This window comes from Megascapheus bottae, chromosome 17 (genome assembly GCF_031878675.1).
Source record: "Megascapheus bottae isolate mThoBot1 chromosome 17, mThoBot2.hap1, whole genome shotgun sequence".
NCBI lineage: Eukaryota > Metazoa > Chordata > Mammalia > Rodentia > Geomyidae > Megascapheus > Megascapheus bottae.
Genome location: NC_143525.1, coordinates 39,874,407 through 39,891,159, shown reverse-complemented (window position 1 = coordinate 39,891,159; position 16,753 = coordinate 39,874,407). Strand labels below are relative to the sequence as shown.

The following is a 16,753-nucleotide window of genomic DNA, read 5'->3' as shown; positions in this document are numbered from 1 at the left end:
CTCATTAGGAAAAAGAAGATAAAGATGAAGAAGAAGGGGAAAAAAAGCATGAGCATTTTTAAAGTTCTCATGGTATTTACAGGAAAAAAATATAAAAAAGAAATACTTTTGTTTCCTAGACTGAATTCTAATTTAACCATATTAACTTTTATGTAAGAAACACATAAACTGATAGTTAATAGGCTGATTAAATAATGTTTAATCTTTAATGGTAGTTTTATAATAGGACATAAGTGAGCTTCAAGCCATTAATTATCTCTGATAAACAGAGACAAAGAAGCAAAAACAATTCATTTGCTATAATTAGTACATGTAATATGGTGAACACCTAAACAGGTTCCTGAAATAATATATGGACAATCCTATTGGTGCTATGAGAAAACAACTGGTAGACAACCCAAGATCCAGCCCACAGTCAGAGGCTCCTCACAGTCCTCAAACCTACTAGCAAAGCACAACTCTTAAAAATCAGAACTTTAGAACCAGATAGAACTCGCTGAAAATTTTCCTGAGAAATGAACCATGATTAAATCACTAAGGTTCAGTCTTCTCTAAAATGAGCACAATGATATACCTATACCCTATAATGTAGTACATACATATATATACACACACCTATATATATACATACATACATATGCATACACACATGTATATATACATATACATACATATACACATATATATTGCTTAGAACTTAGGAAAAGTCATCAGTAGGTATAGTTGTCACTGTTGTTACCTGTTCTGGGACCAATGAAATAGTCTTGGTAGCAGTTATAGAAGGAAGAACAGGAGCAGATGGGACCAATGTTGGTGCATGGGATGAGATCGGAGCAGTCTATCAGGGTGAAATATGGAAATGTTACACTCTGAGTTAGCATAGTGACCTCAAGTCTAATTTCCTCCTTCAGCTAACTCAGGCACCATCAACCAAAGCCCTGGATAAAGGACAGTAGCCCACAGTTAGCTATCAGGTGCTAATATGTCTAACATATTGAAGGAGTCCTAAGCAAATGACATGTCCTGTAACAGAGCAAGTACTCAGTAAAATGTGGCTATTAGATATGATTTATTTTAAGCAAGTACTCTTAGTTTTTCACATGGATCTGCCCAGTGAGATTGTTGCTGCTCTCTCAATCAACTCATGTAAAGTCTTTTCAAACCATAGCTATCAGGGCACGTGTCCTAGTTATGAATGGATTCCAGTGTCAAGACCTTTTCAACAATATTGGGTGGACAGCCAATGGGGCTGTTTGTTTTTTGGTAGGTTATGAGGCTTGAACTCAGGGCCTGGGCTATTCTTTTGCTCAAGGATAGCCCTCTACTACATTGAGCCACAGCGCCATTTCTGGTTTTCTGGTAATTAGCTAGAGATAAAAGTTTCATGGACTTTTCTGCCTGGACTGGCTTTGAACTACAATCCTCAGATCTCAGCCCCCTAAGTAGCACCTGGTTTAGCATGGATTTTAGACCAATGTTTCTTAGCATTAATATGTCAAAAAATATTTGGAAACCTAATAAAGGGAAGACTATGACTATATTTATACTCATACTTCCATAATATATCATAATTTAACAGCAAAGTATGATGATGAACCTGGGTTATTCTATGCAATAGAGTGACATCCCACCAATAAATTCAGCTTTCTTCTAAGCTGCTCAATCCCTTACCCCAAGAGAACACTCAAGGAGTATATAACATTACTTTACATGGATCCAATGAGAGCTTTTTACCTCATGTCTTGTTTTAGCCTCTGCGTCTGAGGGAGGAAACTGGACACCTTTTTTCAGCAAGTCCAGGTACACTTCTTTCACCTCAGTTACTTCCACACCTCCTGGGAACCCCTGTGACCAAGTCTGAATGCAAGAGAAAGAAAGTTCCAGAGTCACAACCATAGCAAAACCAAAGTTCTTAAGCTAATGATGGAAAAATGCAATTATATGAACCTTACTCATAAAGAGAAAGCGGCTCTTTGAATAGCATGGGCAAAATGGTCCTTTTCAGAAGCCATAAACAATATATTAAAATACTTTAAATCATCAGACTTCCATGCATCAGTATCTTGCTAAATCTCTGGATGCAGGTACTAGTCTTCCCTCCCTCCTTCCCTCCTCCCCATCTCTTGTACACTAAATCCAAAAGTAACAGAAGATTATAATAGTAGCCCTTTGACAAAGTACTTTAGAATATAGTTTCCACATGTACCAAACAGACATACATATTACTCTGGATAGAACAAGAACTGACAGGGAAGCAGGGGCATGACAACAACAGTCTTTGGAAAAAAAGGTACTACCTGTGCCAATCTATTATTATTCCACATAAGCCAAAAAGATGTTTTCTAGTTCAATCCTTTTATGGAGGGAGCCAGCCCTAGGGCTGGAACTCAAGGTCTGGGCACTGTTCCTGAGCTACTTTTGCTCAAGGCTAATATTCTACCACTTGAGCCACATCGCCACTTCTGGTGTTTTCTATATATATGGTACTGAAGAATCAAACCCAGGGTTCCATGCATGCTAGGCAAGCACTCAACCACAAAGCCACATTCCCAGCACCTAGGTTAAATCCTTTTTGACAATTGGAAGGTTTGCTATTAAATCATCCTTATAATCTGAGAAATTTACCATCCCATGAAGAATAGCATAGACTTACCTTAATGAATTTCAAAATTCTATTCTGAATGTCTAATGGCAAGTTGTATCTGGGATTCAGCAGCTTAACTAGACTATCTTTGACAAATTCCTTCTTCACAATCAAAGACTGGAAACTCGGCCCACAGTTCTGCATGCACATATCAATCAGCTAAATTAGAAAGAAAAAAATCAAACACTGTACTCCTCACTTCCTCAATTAAGGCAAACATTGCTATAGATTTCTATCAGTGTTCCAACAAACAAAGGTGTTTTATTTTCTCCCCATATGTACAGTAGATCAGGCCTGTGCCTATATTCCTCACAAGGCTTGAGATCAGAGGACTGTAGTTCAAGTCCAGTCCAGATAGAAAAGTCTATGAGACATTTATCGTCAAGTAACCAGCAATGGGGAAGAAATGAAGCTATGGCTCATGTGGCAGAGGGCCAACCTTAAGCAAGAAAGCTCAGGGACAGCATCTAAGCCCTCAGTTCACACCCCAAAGAGCACTGTTAATGATGCAAGGAAATAGTAAGTGCAAAAGATACATGGGAAATGCAAATATAACATAAGGGCTATAGATAGGTAATGTTTATCCTAGGTTTTCAATGGCAGAGTTTAGATTTTCTGTTGTCTTGGCTTTACTAAGTACTCGAAAATATGTCCTGGTGCATGGTAAATTGCAGTCAGCCTAAATAAAGACCTTTATTTTTATTTTTTATTTTTTTGCCAGTCCTGAGGACTGAACTCAGGGCCTGAGCACTGTCCTTGGGCTTTCCTCAAGGTTAGTGCTCTACCACTTGAGCCACAGCACCAGTTCCAGCTTTTCTATGTATGTAGTATCAAGGAATCGAACCCCGGTCTTCGTGCATGCCAGGCACTCTACCACTAGGCCAAAGTCCTGGCCCCTAGATAAAGACCTTTATAAGGAAGTATGGTGATTTGGTCCCCAGTGTGATGCTACTGAGAGGAGCTTAGAATGAGGGAGCTAGTTCCTAGTAAAGTTGCCTTCACAGAGACGTTCTCTCTCCCTACATTCCTGCTCTGTCTCTTTCTCTATCTCACTCTCTCTCTTCTGCTTCTCAGCCATGAAGTGAGTGGGTACTTCCATGACAAGGGGGGGTCATTGTTCAAGCCTAAAAGCAATGGAGCCAAGTGATAATGAATGGAAATGAAGAATTAGAAATAAGTTTCTCAGATTTTTTTTTTTTTTTTTTTGTCAATCGTGAGGCTTGAACTCTGGGCCTGAGTTCTCAAAACTTCTCATCATATGTTAGTTATCTTAGGTATTTGTTACAATGTGGAAGATGTGAGTTATGAGTTTTTAATAAAGGGAAACTAGGGACATTGAGATTAGGAGTGGGGATGTCATAGCACCCAGAAATTTACAAGGCTGAGCAGAAGATGGACTTTATCTCTGGGTTGGTACTGTTAGTTTGTTACCATCACATCCCTACCCAAAGTCCAAGACAAAGTAGCTTTCTAGAAAGGTTTTTTTTTTTTTTTTAGGGAGTATTCTACGAAGAGAACTGGAAGGCAAACATCAACATTACAGCATCAATATTAAAAAACAACAACAACAACACCAAAAGGACAGACATGTGTAGTAGTCACCCACTGGTATAGACCAGATGCTGAAAAAAGCCTGAAGTAGGATGTCTGTACAAGAGAGGGCGGGGTAGGATTTGACAAAAACAACAGAGTAAAGTTATTAGAGTGTGTGACAGAAGAAGAGTGAATGAAAGTTAAGTGGCTGAGGGTACCAGAATGGAAACTTAGGCATCAATGGTGTGGTGTAATGGGGGATTTTAGGAACAACTATAATGGGTTGAAATTTAGGTACTTTCAGTTGGAAAAGAAAAAAGGACATTCAAGCAGATGTTTAGCAGGGAGCTGTCCAGACACAGCTGTAGCTCAGGAAAGTGAAGCGTTCATCATTATGCTGACCATAAGCAGAAAGGAGAGAATGGCTAGGGCATAGGACCACATACTTCTCAGGCCAGTGAAACGCAAGGAAGGAAGTCAAAGAAAGCAAGGACAAGAGAGCATTGACAAGAGAGGTCAAAAGAGAAGTTTCCAGGAAGAAGGAACATTAAAACAAGTAGAAAGTGGACAGAAACAGCAGGCTGTTCTGGTTATTGGGCCAGTAGACATTTTCAAATAAGCATTTTTTGTTTGCTGGCTCTGGGACTTGAACTCTGGGCCTGCCTGGTGTCCTGGGGTTCTTTTTGAGCCATAGTGCCACATAGTGCCACTTTCAGCTTTTTCTGTAATTGGAGATAAGTATCTCACAGACTTTTCTGCCAGAAGGGCTTCAAAATGTGGTCCTCAGATCTTAGTCTCCTAAGTAGCTAGGATTACAGGCATGAGCCACTGTTGTATAGCATATAAGCATTTTTTAATAAACTTAGGCTAAGAAGAAATGAGGTCATATGAAAGAATTACATACAGGAAGTTCTTTTCTTCCTTAGTTCCTGTTTTAGTTGCTCCTTCCTTCCTTGCTTGCTTTCCTTCCCTGTTGGCCAACAGTGTAAGCTGAACTCAGGGCTAGGATTCTGGCCCTTAGCTTTTTCGCTTGAGGCTGGTGCTCTACCACTTGAGCCACAGCTCGACTCCTGGCATTTTGTTAGTTAAATGGAGATAAGGTTCTCGTGAACTTTCCTGCCTAGAGCGGCTTCAACTTGTGATCCTCAGATCACAGCCTCCTGAGTAGCTAGGATTACAGGCATGAGCCACAAAACACCTGATTTCAGAAATTAGACTTCTAAAAGCAATCTAAAAGCAAAATTAGCTCTCTAAGCCACTATCTTTAGTTTGCCAGGTCGCAAAAACCATAACCTGACCAGAAGAAGCTATCATAATCTCTGCAGAAAAGAAGTTCTGGAACCTAACTTTGCCCAATACTGTATACTTTGAATATGACTTTAATGATAATACAAAAAAGCAGCAGGAGACATTATAATTTTAAAGCAATGTAAACAAGATCCAGAAGACTACCCTAAGCTGTGCCCACATAAGCTATGTATAACACAAGGAAAAAAAACCTTGAAAACAAAGCAAAACAGAAATAAAATCCCAAATACAGTAAGATTAGTTTGTACTGATACAAACTGGTTAGACCAAGTTGTAAAGTTAAATAGCAAATGGCCCTGAGCTTGAAAATGTCTGAAAATGAGTGAGTTTTCAGGGCATGAAATACTGAGGGCAAGTGCCCTAGCTCCTCAGTTTATACACATCTTTGCCTGGTTGTTTTATACACAATACACAGACTACACATCTCAGTTCCTATCATAATGAAGTAAATAACACACTTCTTTGTAAAATGTTATTTTACAAATTTTACAAATTTTTAACCCTTGGATCAACAGCATTTTTATGACAGCAGTAAACATTCACTCCCAAGTAGTACTGCACACACAAAAAAAGTCAAATGGTCAACAAGAAATTCTGAGCACATTAACATCTGGATATCAGCAACTAGGCCCTTTGTATTTTCCAGTTGGAATCCAGTCCGTCAGACCTAATTATTTCTGTATCACTTCTTCCATTATGTCTATTCAACCCCCAGCCCAGTTTGTCATAAAACCTGCAAAGGAGACTGGTTAAAAAAAAATTCCCATGGACTGCTTTTACATATTTTGAGTTGTGGCTTTGGTGCAAATGTGTTCAGAAAACCTATCTTTGCAAAGTGGACAACCAGGAATCCATTATAATAAGTGGGGTAGGGCCAAGGAACCAAGAAAGACCAAAATGGGTGTTTCTAAATTTCACTACTTTTCCAGTGTACTTGGCTCGATAAAAACCTCTTTATCTGAGTGTGGATATCTGCAACATGTCTATAAAATAGACAACATGTCTACCTCCAGAAGGCTATTTTAGGGAGAGGTTAGTCTCAAAGACTCAACAAAATGTTGAATACCCACTATCTGATAAATGTGACTAACCCCTCAATACATTACCTCTACAATAAAATACAATTAAAAAAAGAGGTCTGTTTTAACAACTCAATATAAAGTAATATAGATCACAAAGCAGGACCTCAGTATGTGTTGATCTGCTTACCAGGTAGATCAGGAGAGAAAATGCACTGATAACTAAAGAGAGGGCTGAAAGAAAATAGCTACTTGGCAGTTTTACTTCTCACTGAAAGTTTCTAAACTAGGTACTGTGATTGTTTCAGGTTCATCAGAGCTGAAGTCTAAGACCTGGGCCACTCTGGTTACCATGCTAATGACCTTACCCTACTAGAGCATCTTGGAAGAAAGCTGGGTCTTTTCACCTTCTCTCATGACAAACTCAGGGCCAGTCACATTTTACGTGTCCTCTGGAACCACTAGAGCTCTCCATCAACTGGATGTTCTGTAAAGGTCTATTAAAATCCATTGATTCTCAGGAACCTGTTCAACAACTTTCTTTTGGACAATGATAGTGGTCTCTTGCTGAGATTAATCACAATGGCCTCATTCAAGGCAAGTTTAGTTTCTGTCTCACAGTAGGCTTTATAGCCTAGTAGCAATGCACTACTAAGTTCTTGGGCTGAGTGAATAGCTCATTGGTAGAGTACTTGTCTGTAGATAGAAGGCCCAGGGTTCAAAGCATAGCACAGTGAAAGAAAAGAATGGCTCCTTGATAAAACTGCTTTTTCAACTGATAGTAGGGCATTACAATACAGTCAGTCAGATCTTCTCAAATCCTTAATCAAGGATAACAAGTCAATGGAGATCCCAAATGACAAACAATATAAATACTGTTTAAAACTGGCTTTGACAGGCTCTCATCACTTCACAGCAAACAGATGAAAATGTCACCTAAGAGGATGGCTTTTTAAACAGTCTGTTAATAAACTTCTAATTGCATTTGACAAGACATTGATTCCTTCTGTGACTAGTTCCCCTCATGACTCAGCTTGGCTTAAGTGAGTACTGAACTGAGTGGCGAGGACTTGAACACACCTCTGCTAGGCAATTCAGTGGACTGAAGTAAGATCACACAGGGCAACACAGTCAAAACTTAAGGACGCTTATATAAAGCTATCAAGAATCAAAGGATAGTTTAAAGAAAACTCAAGAGACTTTTCTTATATTCCTGTCATTCTAGTTTTATTAGTAATGACATACCCTTTCACTCTCAAAACTGTACTGGTTTGGATGATACATTAGAGTCAGCCTCGCTATGGAGCTTTATAGGCATGTTTAGAAACATGCAGTACACATAAAACTATCAAGAGTCCAAGGCCCATTTAAAGAGAAGTCAAGACAAATGAACTCTAACTCTCAGGATTCATTGTTGCATTCCAACCCTTAACCCATGATACTCCTCTCCTTACCTATGCACACATTTTAGACTCTCTTGTTCTTACATACTAGCATGGAAATCTCAAGGCAGAAAGAAGGTCTATGGTTATGAGGTAAGGTTAATGGATGAGAAGCAGCAAGCAGGTTACTTAAGAGGTGATGAATGGAAGGAAAGAATGGGAACCCCAAAAGAAATGGACAGTCACAAGAATAACATTCCAGCAACACCTAAGTTGCTCGGAGAAGACACTGTTCCACCCTCAGAGGTGAGGAACCCTGATGGAGGAAGTATGGACACACAGTAGCACCATCAAAATGTCAAGTAAACTGGATGCAACATAGAGGGAAACCATTAAAATGGATAGTCAGGTGGAAAAATGGTACTCCATGCTGAAATACAGAAGGTCATACACATTCATCTTCTCCTGTCATCATCTAATCTGCTGCATCCTTGAGATCCACTCCATTCTAGAGAAAGTCATTCATTAGAGTGGATTCATTTTCTAATACCCCACCTTTCTAGTATCTTACTTTAGTCCTCCAGTCTACTAGGAAGGAGGGCATGAGATCAGTGGATGGAGATGTTTAATCAATAATTCAGCCAACACCTACTACCCTAAGGTACCTAGCCTTGAAGCACACATACAGGATGGTATTAATGGCACAAATATTAGCCTGATATTTTTAAGAATCCTAATGCTGTGTGTGTGTGTGTGTGTGTGTGTGTGCGCGCGCGCGCGCGTGTGCGTGCTGGTCCCAAGGCTTGAACTCGGGTCCTGGTTGCTGTCCTTGAGCTTTTGTGCTCAAGGCTAGTGCTCTACCACTTGAACCACAGCTCCACTTCTGGCTTTTTTAGGGAGGAAGAGCTTAATTAGAAATAAGTCTCCTGGACTTTCCTACACATGCTGTCTTTGAACCTTGATCCTTCGTTCTTAGCTTTCTGAGTAGCTACAATTATAGTGGCTAAGCATCCTGATTCAGTTTGAGAAGCAAAGTAGTACAGTCAGAGCATGGAACTTAGAATCCAAAGGATTGGTTTCAAATCCCAAGTTGACTACATAATAGCCTGCTTATTTGTATTTGTGTGTGTGTGTGTGTGTGTGTGTGTGTGTGTGTGTGTGTGTGTGTGTCCTGGAACTTGAACTCAGGACCTGGGTGCTGACCCTGAGCTTTTTTTGCTCAAGGTTAGTACTTTACCCCTTGAGCTACAGCTCTGCTTCTGGCTTTTTGTTGGTTAACTGATAATAAGAACCTTAGACACTTTCCTTTCCTAGCTGGCTTTGAACCATAATACTTAGTCTTTTGTGTTGCTATGACTATTAAAATGAGCCACCTCTGCCTGGCCATAATAGCCATTTAATGTTACAAAGACAACAGTTTCATCATCTGTGAAATGGAAATACAGGCATCTCTGCTGATATGCTGAGCATCAGTTAGGTCCAGGTGTTTCTATTTTTTATTTTATTATCTTTAGGTGGTTATACAAAGGGATCTCCACATTGTCACCTCTTCCATCACGCTCCCCTCCATCTGTTCCAACTCCATCCATCTCCTCAAGTTTTACCAGACATTTCTACCCATCATGTACGTGGGGATTCAATCCCCAGCACAGCAAAAGCAAAACAAAAGAAACTATTGGCAGGCCCCCTGTTTTGATAATTCCACAGAAATATCTCTTTTCTCCACCATTTCCTTCATTATTATCTAAAGTGGCTGCCATGAGTTAAAGCCAAGAGTTCAAAACCAGGGGAAGCAGGAAAATGCCCCTAAAACTATATTCAGATCCTACCTAGAAGGTTTTCTTTAGTGACTGTAATCATTAAGACTAGTTCATTTCTTCTCTTCCAGCTCATTTTCAAATACATTAGATGTTACATACTTCCTTCTATGTGACCCTAAGCCTGGGAGCTCTGCCCCACAGGCCTCTGAATAACCACTCTCCCACTTCTTAAGTACCATGTGATGCTTTTCTATTAGAGCCATAACCGTGCAAGGACTGGAGCTGAGTGTAAGTAAATGAAGACATGCAGAAGACATGAGAGTCACACAGACAGCAGGCAGGACTTGTAACATATACCAAAGTAAAAAGGGCAAACTTACCAATGTGACTGAGGAGGTCATACGGCCCAAAGCGGGAGTGGGGGGGAATGGGAATATGTCAAGTAAGACTCCATATCCATATCATAGACGATACAGTGCATATGAGACTTAAGTCAACAAAGAACACTCTCAAAATTACATCACAAGACAGAACTAGGTTGAAAAAAATGGGTGGTTAACACCTCGGGATCCCACGGTGTGTTCAAGGGCAGCAGAAAGCCAAGGAGTAATGAAGCTCCTCCACCTTCAATTAACAATTAAAATACACATACACAAATTGCTTAATCAGTTCAGCACGTACAAGCTTTAACTATCAGTTCCTTTCACCTGACCAGAAAAAAATCTAGAGGCTATCATATTTGACTGAACTCCATTCTGTTAATTCTTCATGAAGACTCTTATTGGAAAAAAAAAATCATAGTCTATGTGTAATAGTAAGGTACTTACTGACAACGTGAGTTGGATTTCTTTATGATTGTAGTTTTTGGAGATCCTTTTCTTCAAAGCTTTCACTGCATCTTTTGGCCTGTGGCAAGAAATACGCCGACATTACCTTTGGCTCTCAAGCAGTTATCTCTAAAAAGCAATCTGTACTATGCAAAGAACAGGGGTGAGCAAGACCTTGGCTCTGCTGAGTCAAGTCAGGTAGATCCCTTCTTCCTTTCCTAATGGTTATGGGCCCACAATACCACCTGTCTCCTTTGAGAATCAAACAGAATGTCTACATAAGAGTATTTGCTAGAAAGCACCACTCATCGAGGACACATGTGTAGACCCATGTTACTGCAACCATGCTCACATGAATGACAACTCCCAAAACAATGAAGGTGGTCATGCTATACCAAGATTACTCATCCTTTCCTGAATACACAGTAGACAGGTGGGCTATAAGAGGAATTACAACAAATTGGTCATTTCTGATGTACTACAGCTTTATGCTACAAAGAATAGCAAGCAGAGGATCAAAAATCACTTTACAAGATTCCTTTTTTGTATTATATGTGAAGAATACTCTCAAGATTAGAGGAAAAACTTATAAAGATTTAGAAGTATTAGCCATAAACACATTCCACTAACGTACAAACCAATAATTAAGTTGTAATGCCTGTTAGTTATCACTTTATAATGTGGAGAAAAATTAAGAGAATTGTATTTTTTATAATGACCTACAGTTACCTAAGTTTAAACTAGAAGGCTCCTATTTGTAACTTTTTTTTTTTTTTTTTGCCAGTCCTGGGCTTGAACTCAGGGCCTAGGCACTGTCTTTGAGTTTTTCTTTTTTTTTTAATTTTTTAATTTTGTTTTTTTTTTGCCAGTCCTGGGCTTGAGCTCAGGGCCTGAGCACTGTCCTTGGACTTTCTCAAGGCTAGAGCTCTACCACTTGAGCCTCAGCACCACTTCCGGCTTTTTTCTATATGTGGTACCGAGGAATTGAACCCGGGTCTTCATGCATGCTAGGCAAGCACTTTAACCACTAGGCCAAACTCCCGGCCATGTCCTTGAGTTTTTCTCAAGGCTAATGCTCTACCACTTGAGCCACAGCACCACTTCCAGCTTTTTTTGTGTGTATGTGGTACCAAGGAATTGAACCCAGGGCTTCATATATGCTAGGCAAGCACTCTACCACAAGGCATGTTCTCAGCTTGTTTGTGATTTTCTTTTCTTTTCTTTTCTTTTTTTGGTGGGTTGTAGGACTTGAACTCTGGGTCTGGGCGCTGCCCCTGAGCTCTTCAGCTCAAGGCTACCACCTTACCCCTTGAGCCACACCACCACTTCTGATTTTCTAGCGGTTAATTGGAGATAAGAGTCTCACAGTCTTTAATGTCCAGGCTGGCTTTGATCCAAGATCCTCAGATCATGGTTCAGCTGGGTGCTTGTGGCTCACACCTATAATCCTAGCTACTCAGAGAGATGAGATCTGAGGATCAAGGTTTGAAGCCAGCCAGGGCAGGGAAGTCCCTGACACTCTTATTTCCTAATCACCAAAATTACCAGAAGTGCTGCTGTGATTTAAAATGGTCTTGAGCAAAGACCTTGAGCAAAGTGCCCAGGCCCTGAGTTCCAGTCTTAGAAGTGGCAGAAAAAAAATATTTTACATTTTAAAAGTGTATTAAAAGACAAAAGACTGGCCAGACATGGTGGTACACAACTATACTCTCAGCTACTCAGGAGATGGTGGCAGCAGAGGAAAGAAGTCCAGGGAACAACTTTGCAAAGCTGCTCTAAGACTTTATCTGAAAAATAAACTAAAAGAAAAAAGAATGGCTCAAGTAATGGAATGCTTGCTAACGAGTTTGAGTTTAATCCCAGTAATGTAAACAGTAACACACTGGTAGCATTAAAGAGCATAGAACAAGCATAAGTGAGCTGGCACTAAAAGAAAGGAAAAAAAAATGAAAGAGGAAAGACGACTTCTAGATTGTTTACTGGATAATAGCAGACTGGTTAACACCAGAACTCAACTAGCCCCTGGATCATATTTTCCAGTTACATAAAACACTGGCAATCAGACCAGACAAAGTTCCTAAAAAGGGAAACAATTATCTCTCTTTTAAAAACTTTTCAAAAACAAGGAATTTAAACCTCACAGTTAAAAACTTTGAAGGAAGAGGCAAAGAGGAAACAAATTATAGTAGATTATTATTTTTTTTTTTTGTGGGTCAAGGGGCTTGAACTCAGCCTGGGTACTGTCCCTGAGCTCTACAGCTCAAGGCTACAGCCCTACCCTTGAGCCAAGACCCACTTTCCATTTTCTAGAGGTTAAATGGAGATATGAGTCTCAGGCCCTTTTGTGCCAGTGCTGGCTTGGAACCACGATCCTCAGATCTCAGCATTCTGAGTAGCCAGGATTACAGGTGTGAGCCACCACGCCCAGCTTATAGTAGATTCTTAAATACTCCAAGTGCTGGATTGAACAAAGGTCTCTGATTTCTTCTCAAGGTTCTGGGTATCTGGTAATGAGGAAAATACTCTTTTGACAAGAACTCCAGAAATGGAGACCAACACAGAACTGATGCTTCTCCCCAAGATGGCTTGACCTCTACCTGAACTTACCCTTCCTGGGTAGCATTAATTATGTCGCAGATATGCATGAACTGGCCCCAGTCTTCAGTCTGTACTCCAGCAAATGTAGCTTTTTCTGCATAGAATACAAAATGTCAGTTCTCCCTGAAATAATCAACCTTGTGATAATACTAGTGTTATTTAGTTTAGATTACCAAAGGGCACAGTGACTTTGTTTCTTCCTTGTCTTTCTTTCCTGAACATTTCAGGAATCAATCCCAGTCAAGTTCAGAGTGTTGCTGTGGCAACAGTAATGAGTGACTTATTAATAAAGACTATAGTCCAATACCTGGGCCCCAACCAGAACTGCTAAATTCTCCATCTGCCACTCTTTCAGAGAAAATCAAGTCCAACTCCAGAACCGTACTGTGGCTTACTGAGCAGTCAGTCACCTCTAAGGTGAAAAGAAAAGCATGGTGCAGAAGTATTTTATTTTATGCCATCCATTTAACAAACAATTAGAGAAACTATAACAGAAATTCAGTGAGACTAAGGCCCAGATATACAGAAAGTAGGAGGAAGAACTTGCATTCAAAAGGAGGTGGTTAGACACCACTGTTTTTTTTTTTGTTGTTGTTTGTTTGTTTATAGGAAAGAAGCGAGGAAAAGGGTGAGAACTCAGAATTACTAAGTAAAATTACTTCTGGCTACCTATACTAACCAAGGCTACAATAAGCAGTTCCTGCACACAAAACATCCTCATTAAACAATCAGATACACATGTTCTCCTCTCTAGACATCTCCAAGAGCACAAAATATTGAGCTGGACACAGTGCTGCACACCCAGTTACTCAGGAGGCAGAGACAAGAAGAATCATAGCTTGAAGCCCTCCTCACTCTAAAGCAGGAAACCCTATCTGTCCAATAATGAAAGGAAAAAGGTCTGATGGGGTGTGGCAGATACTTGATGGCTCAGGTGGTAGAGCCCCTTCCCTAGCAAGTATAAGGGGCACGACCACACAGCACATAAACACTTGGAGAGCATGGAAGCAAACCAATTTAGAAAACACCGCATAAGAAGAAGAAATAACAGTGGCATGATCGAGGGAATCCCCTCTCCCCCCCAAGTTTAGCTTTCTTTCCATCATGGAATAGAGACTATTTGAATTCTACTCACCCTTCAAAAGCCATGGCAAGAGTTTTTTTGTTGTTGTTTTTTAATAAGTTGTGTGTGGTAGGCATTTCCCTTGTATTTTCAAGGTATCTTCCAGTAGCTATGACAAAATATGCCCAATCATCCCAATAAGTGACTTCCTTGAGGTCTAAGACCTGGTCTTGCAGAGGTCAGGTCCTAGCCCAGGCATGAATAACTGGCAGTTAATGTTTGCCTAACTAAGGAATTAACCAGACTTTTAAAGTTTCTGTTGCCTATGAAGATTGAGTCTGAATCTATACTTGTCCAGGGCTCATTTCTAATACACACGGTCTATCAGAAGTTCCCTTCCAAGCTAGCTCCTCTCCCTATTTCACCCCCCCCCCACCCCTAGGTTACAACTCAGTTACAACTCACACGTGTTGAGTATCACACAGCAATCAACTGGCTCTCCAAATTGGAGCTCCTCACCAACAACTACCAGGATTCACAGGATTGCATCACCTCTCTAGATTCCCGACAGATAATGCCACACCCCATCCCGAGGGACAAGTGGGTGGGTGTGGGTGTGTGTGTGGGGGGGGGAGAAGAGACATCCACGGAAGCTGAGGACTGGTTAAGAGCGCAATCACCTGTTTCTGCTTCCACCTTAGTGATTCAGAACCCAGCCAATGGGAGGGAGGAGCCTGAGGCGTCCCTGGAGGTCTCGCACGGGTGGTCTCCACGTGGGTTTCACCCACTCCCTTTTTCCTCCATTCCCAACCCCCCCCCCAAAAAAGTTTCCAAGTTCTCTCTTTGTTTCCCAGAAAGACAACCCCGGAGTTGCATGAGCTAACTGGGAGCCTGAGGAAAAAAAAGTGGGTTTTGGAGAAACCTGCTTCTCCAGTGAGATCACATCAATTAACCCTCCCGAAGTCCCTTTCTCCCTCCCGCCGCGAGTGAGGGAAAGAGGCATCACCCCTGGTGACAGAGAGAACAGCACTTCCAGAAGACCCTTCTCAGGGCCCGGAGGGTCTGGTCTCCCGTGGTGAGCGCGCAGATCGTCCGGGCCTGCGCGCTGTGGGTCACCTGTGTGGTTCCACACTACCCCCGGGAGGCACTGCATTTGGGCTGGGGCAGTCGAGGGGGTGCTGGGGAGGAGAATCTCAGGAGGAGCTGATCCAGAAAGAAATGCAAGGAGGGGCCGGGTGTGAAATGCAGGTGCCCGGGGCGGGGGGAGGGGTCCGGCTGCCCGTTTCACTTAATCCCACCCCCCACCCCCGCCCCACCGGGTCCACGGCAGGCCGAGAGCACCGAGCGCGGACAGCCAAAGGGGGGCTCCCACGCTCCCCGGGGTCCGTCCGCCTGTCCGTCCCGCCCCTCCTTTACCTATCAAGTGGCCCACGGAGGTCGCGTAGGGATCCCGGTGACCCTTCCCAAACGCCATGGTAGCTCCCGGACAGAGCCGGCCCAGGAAATCCGCCTCCTCCGCCCTCCGATTCCCGACTCCACCCCCGTTCGCTCCGTCCTCCCCCTGGGCTCCTCCTCTGCTTGGCTGGAGCGCCAGGCGGGCGCCGGCGGGTGGAGACCAGGAGGGCGTGGCCGAGGTGGAGGGGCGTGGCCGAGGCTGGGGGCGTGGCCGGTGCACCTGCTGCGCGCCCGTGGGCGTGGCCCTGGCTCCAGGTGGGAACCCGCCCCGGCTGCGCCCCAGCATCTAAGCCCAGGTGGGGTTCTCGTCCCCTTACAAAGGAATAGGGCGGCCCCAGCAGCCCCAGCTTGGGAATTGGAGATAACCCTCCGCCGTCCCCTTTGGCTGTGCTTGGGAGACCAGGTAGGAGGAGGTGATTAGGATACAAATCTCCAGAGGAATTCAAAGGAAGGACCCCCACTTACAGAAGAAGGACCCAAGGTGTAAATGGGTGAAACTGGAAGTGTTTATCCCATTCCCAGCCCTCACCCCAGGACACCCAACTTGTGAAGATCTGTGCTCTCTTTCTCTCTCTTTGCCTTTTAAACTGTCACTCTAGGTGGAGGAGGAGCTAGGGAGCGCTTGGCTTGAAAAAGTAAGGGGTGGGAGCCTCTCGCAGGCCCCCCCTCACCACCACCCCGGCAGCCTTTTGTCGATCTGCCATTTCCTGGAGGGACAACGGGGCGCCGCCACACAGGAGCTCTCCTTTTCTAACCGCATCTCCTAGGAGCCTGGTTTTCCAGCCTCTTTGTGGAAAGTGAAGAGGGACTTTCCTGGTGCTTTGGCAGGAACTGTGTTGGCTTTAGAGCTGCTTTGGAATGCCAGTCGGGATTTGAGGAGCCCAACCCCTTTCTAGCTGCCTCCTCGGAACCAGAATTTATCTCCTTTTCCTTTGCATTGAGTTAACACTGGAATAGCGATGTTGATGCATTCAGTCTCCTGTGAGGAGACAGTGTGTGTGTGTGTGTGTGTGTGTGTGTGTGTATCTCCAGACAAGACAAAGCTGGCAAAGACAGTTAGCCATATGATAGATTCCTCCTCATTCAATCTGTAGATCTTGCAGTTTTTGACTGTCAACCCAGACCCAGAGTCTCAGAGATTTTTCTGCTCCAACTGGCTTCTAA

At 42.5% G+C, this 16,753-nt stretch overlaps 1 protein-coding gene across 1 annotated transcript in view; it reads right to left on the bottom strand.

Moving 5' to 3' along the window:
* Positions 1 to 15,727, bottom strand: part of Tom1l1 (target of myb1 like 1 membrane trafficking protein) — a 38,070-nt gene extending 22,343 nt beyond the window's left edge. The window contains exons 1-6 of the mRNA XM_090351061.1: positions 15,551 to 15,727; positions 13,081 to 13,165; positions 10,474 to 10,552; positions 2,654 to 2,803; positions 1,735 to 1,857; positions 740 to 838 (exon numbers count right to left, since the gene is read on the bottom strand). Coding sequence (XP_090207187.1) covers positions 740 to 838; positions 1,735 to 1,857; positions 2,654 to 2,803; positions 10,474 to 10,552; positions 13,081 to 13,165; positions 15,551 to 15,608 — 594 coding nt within the window. The 5' untranslated portion in view covers positions 15,609 to 15,727. The remainder of the gene's footprint in view (positions 1 to 739; positions 839 to 1,734; positions 1,858 to 2,653; positions 2,804 to 10,473; positions 10,553 to 13,080; positions 13,166 to 15,550) is intronic.
* Between the last annotated feature and the right edge of the window lie 1,026 nt (positions 15,728 to 16,753).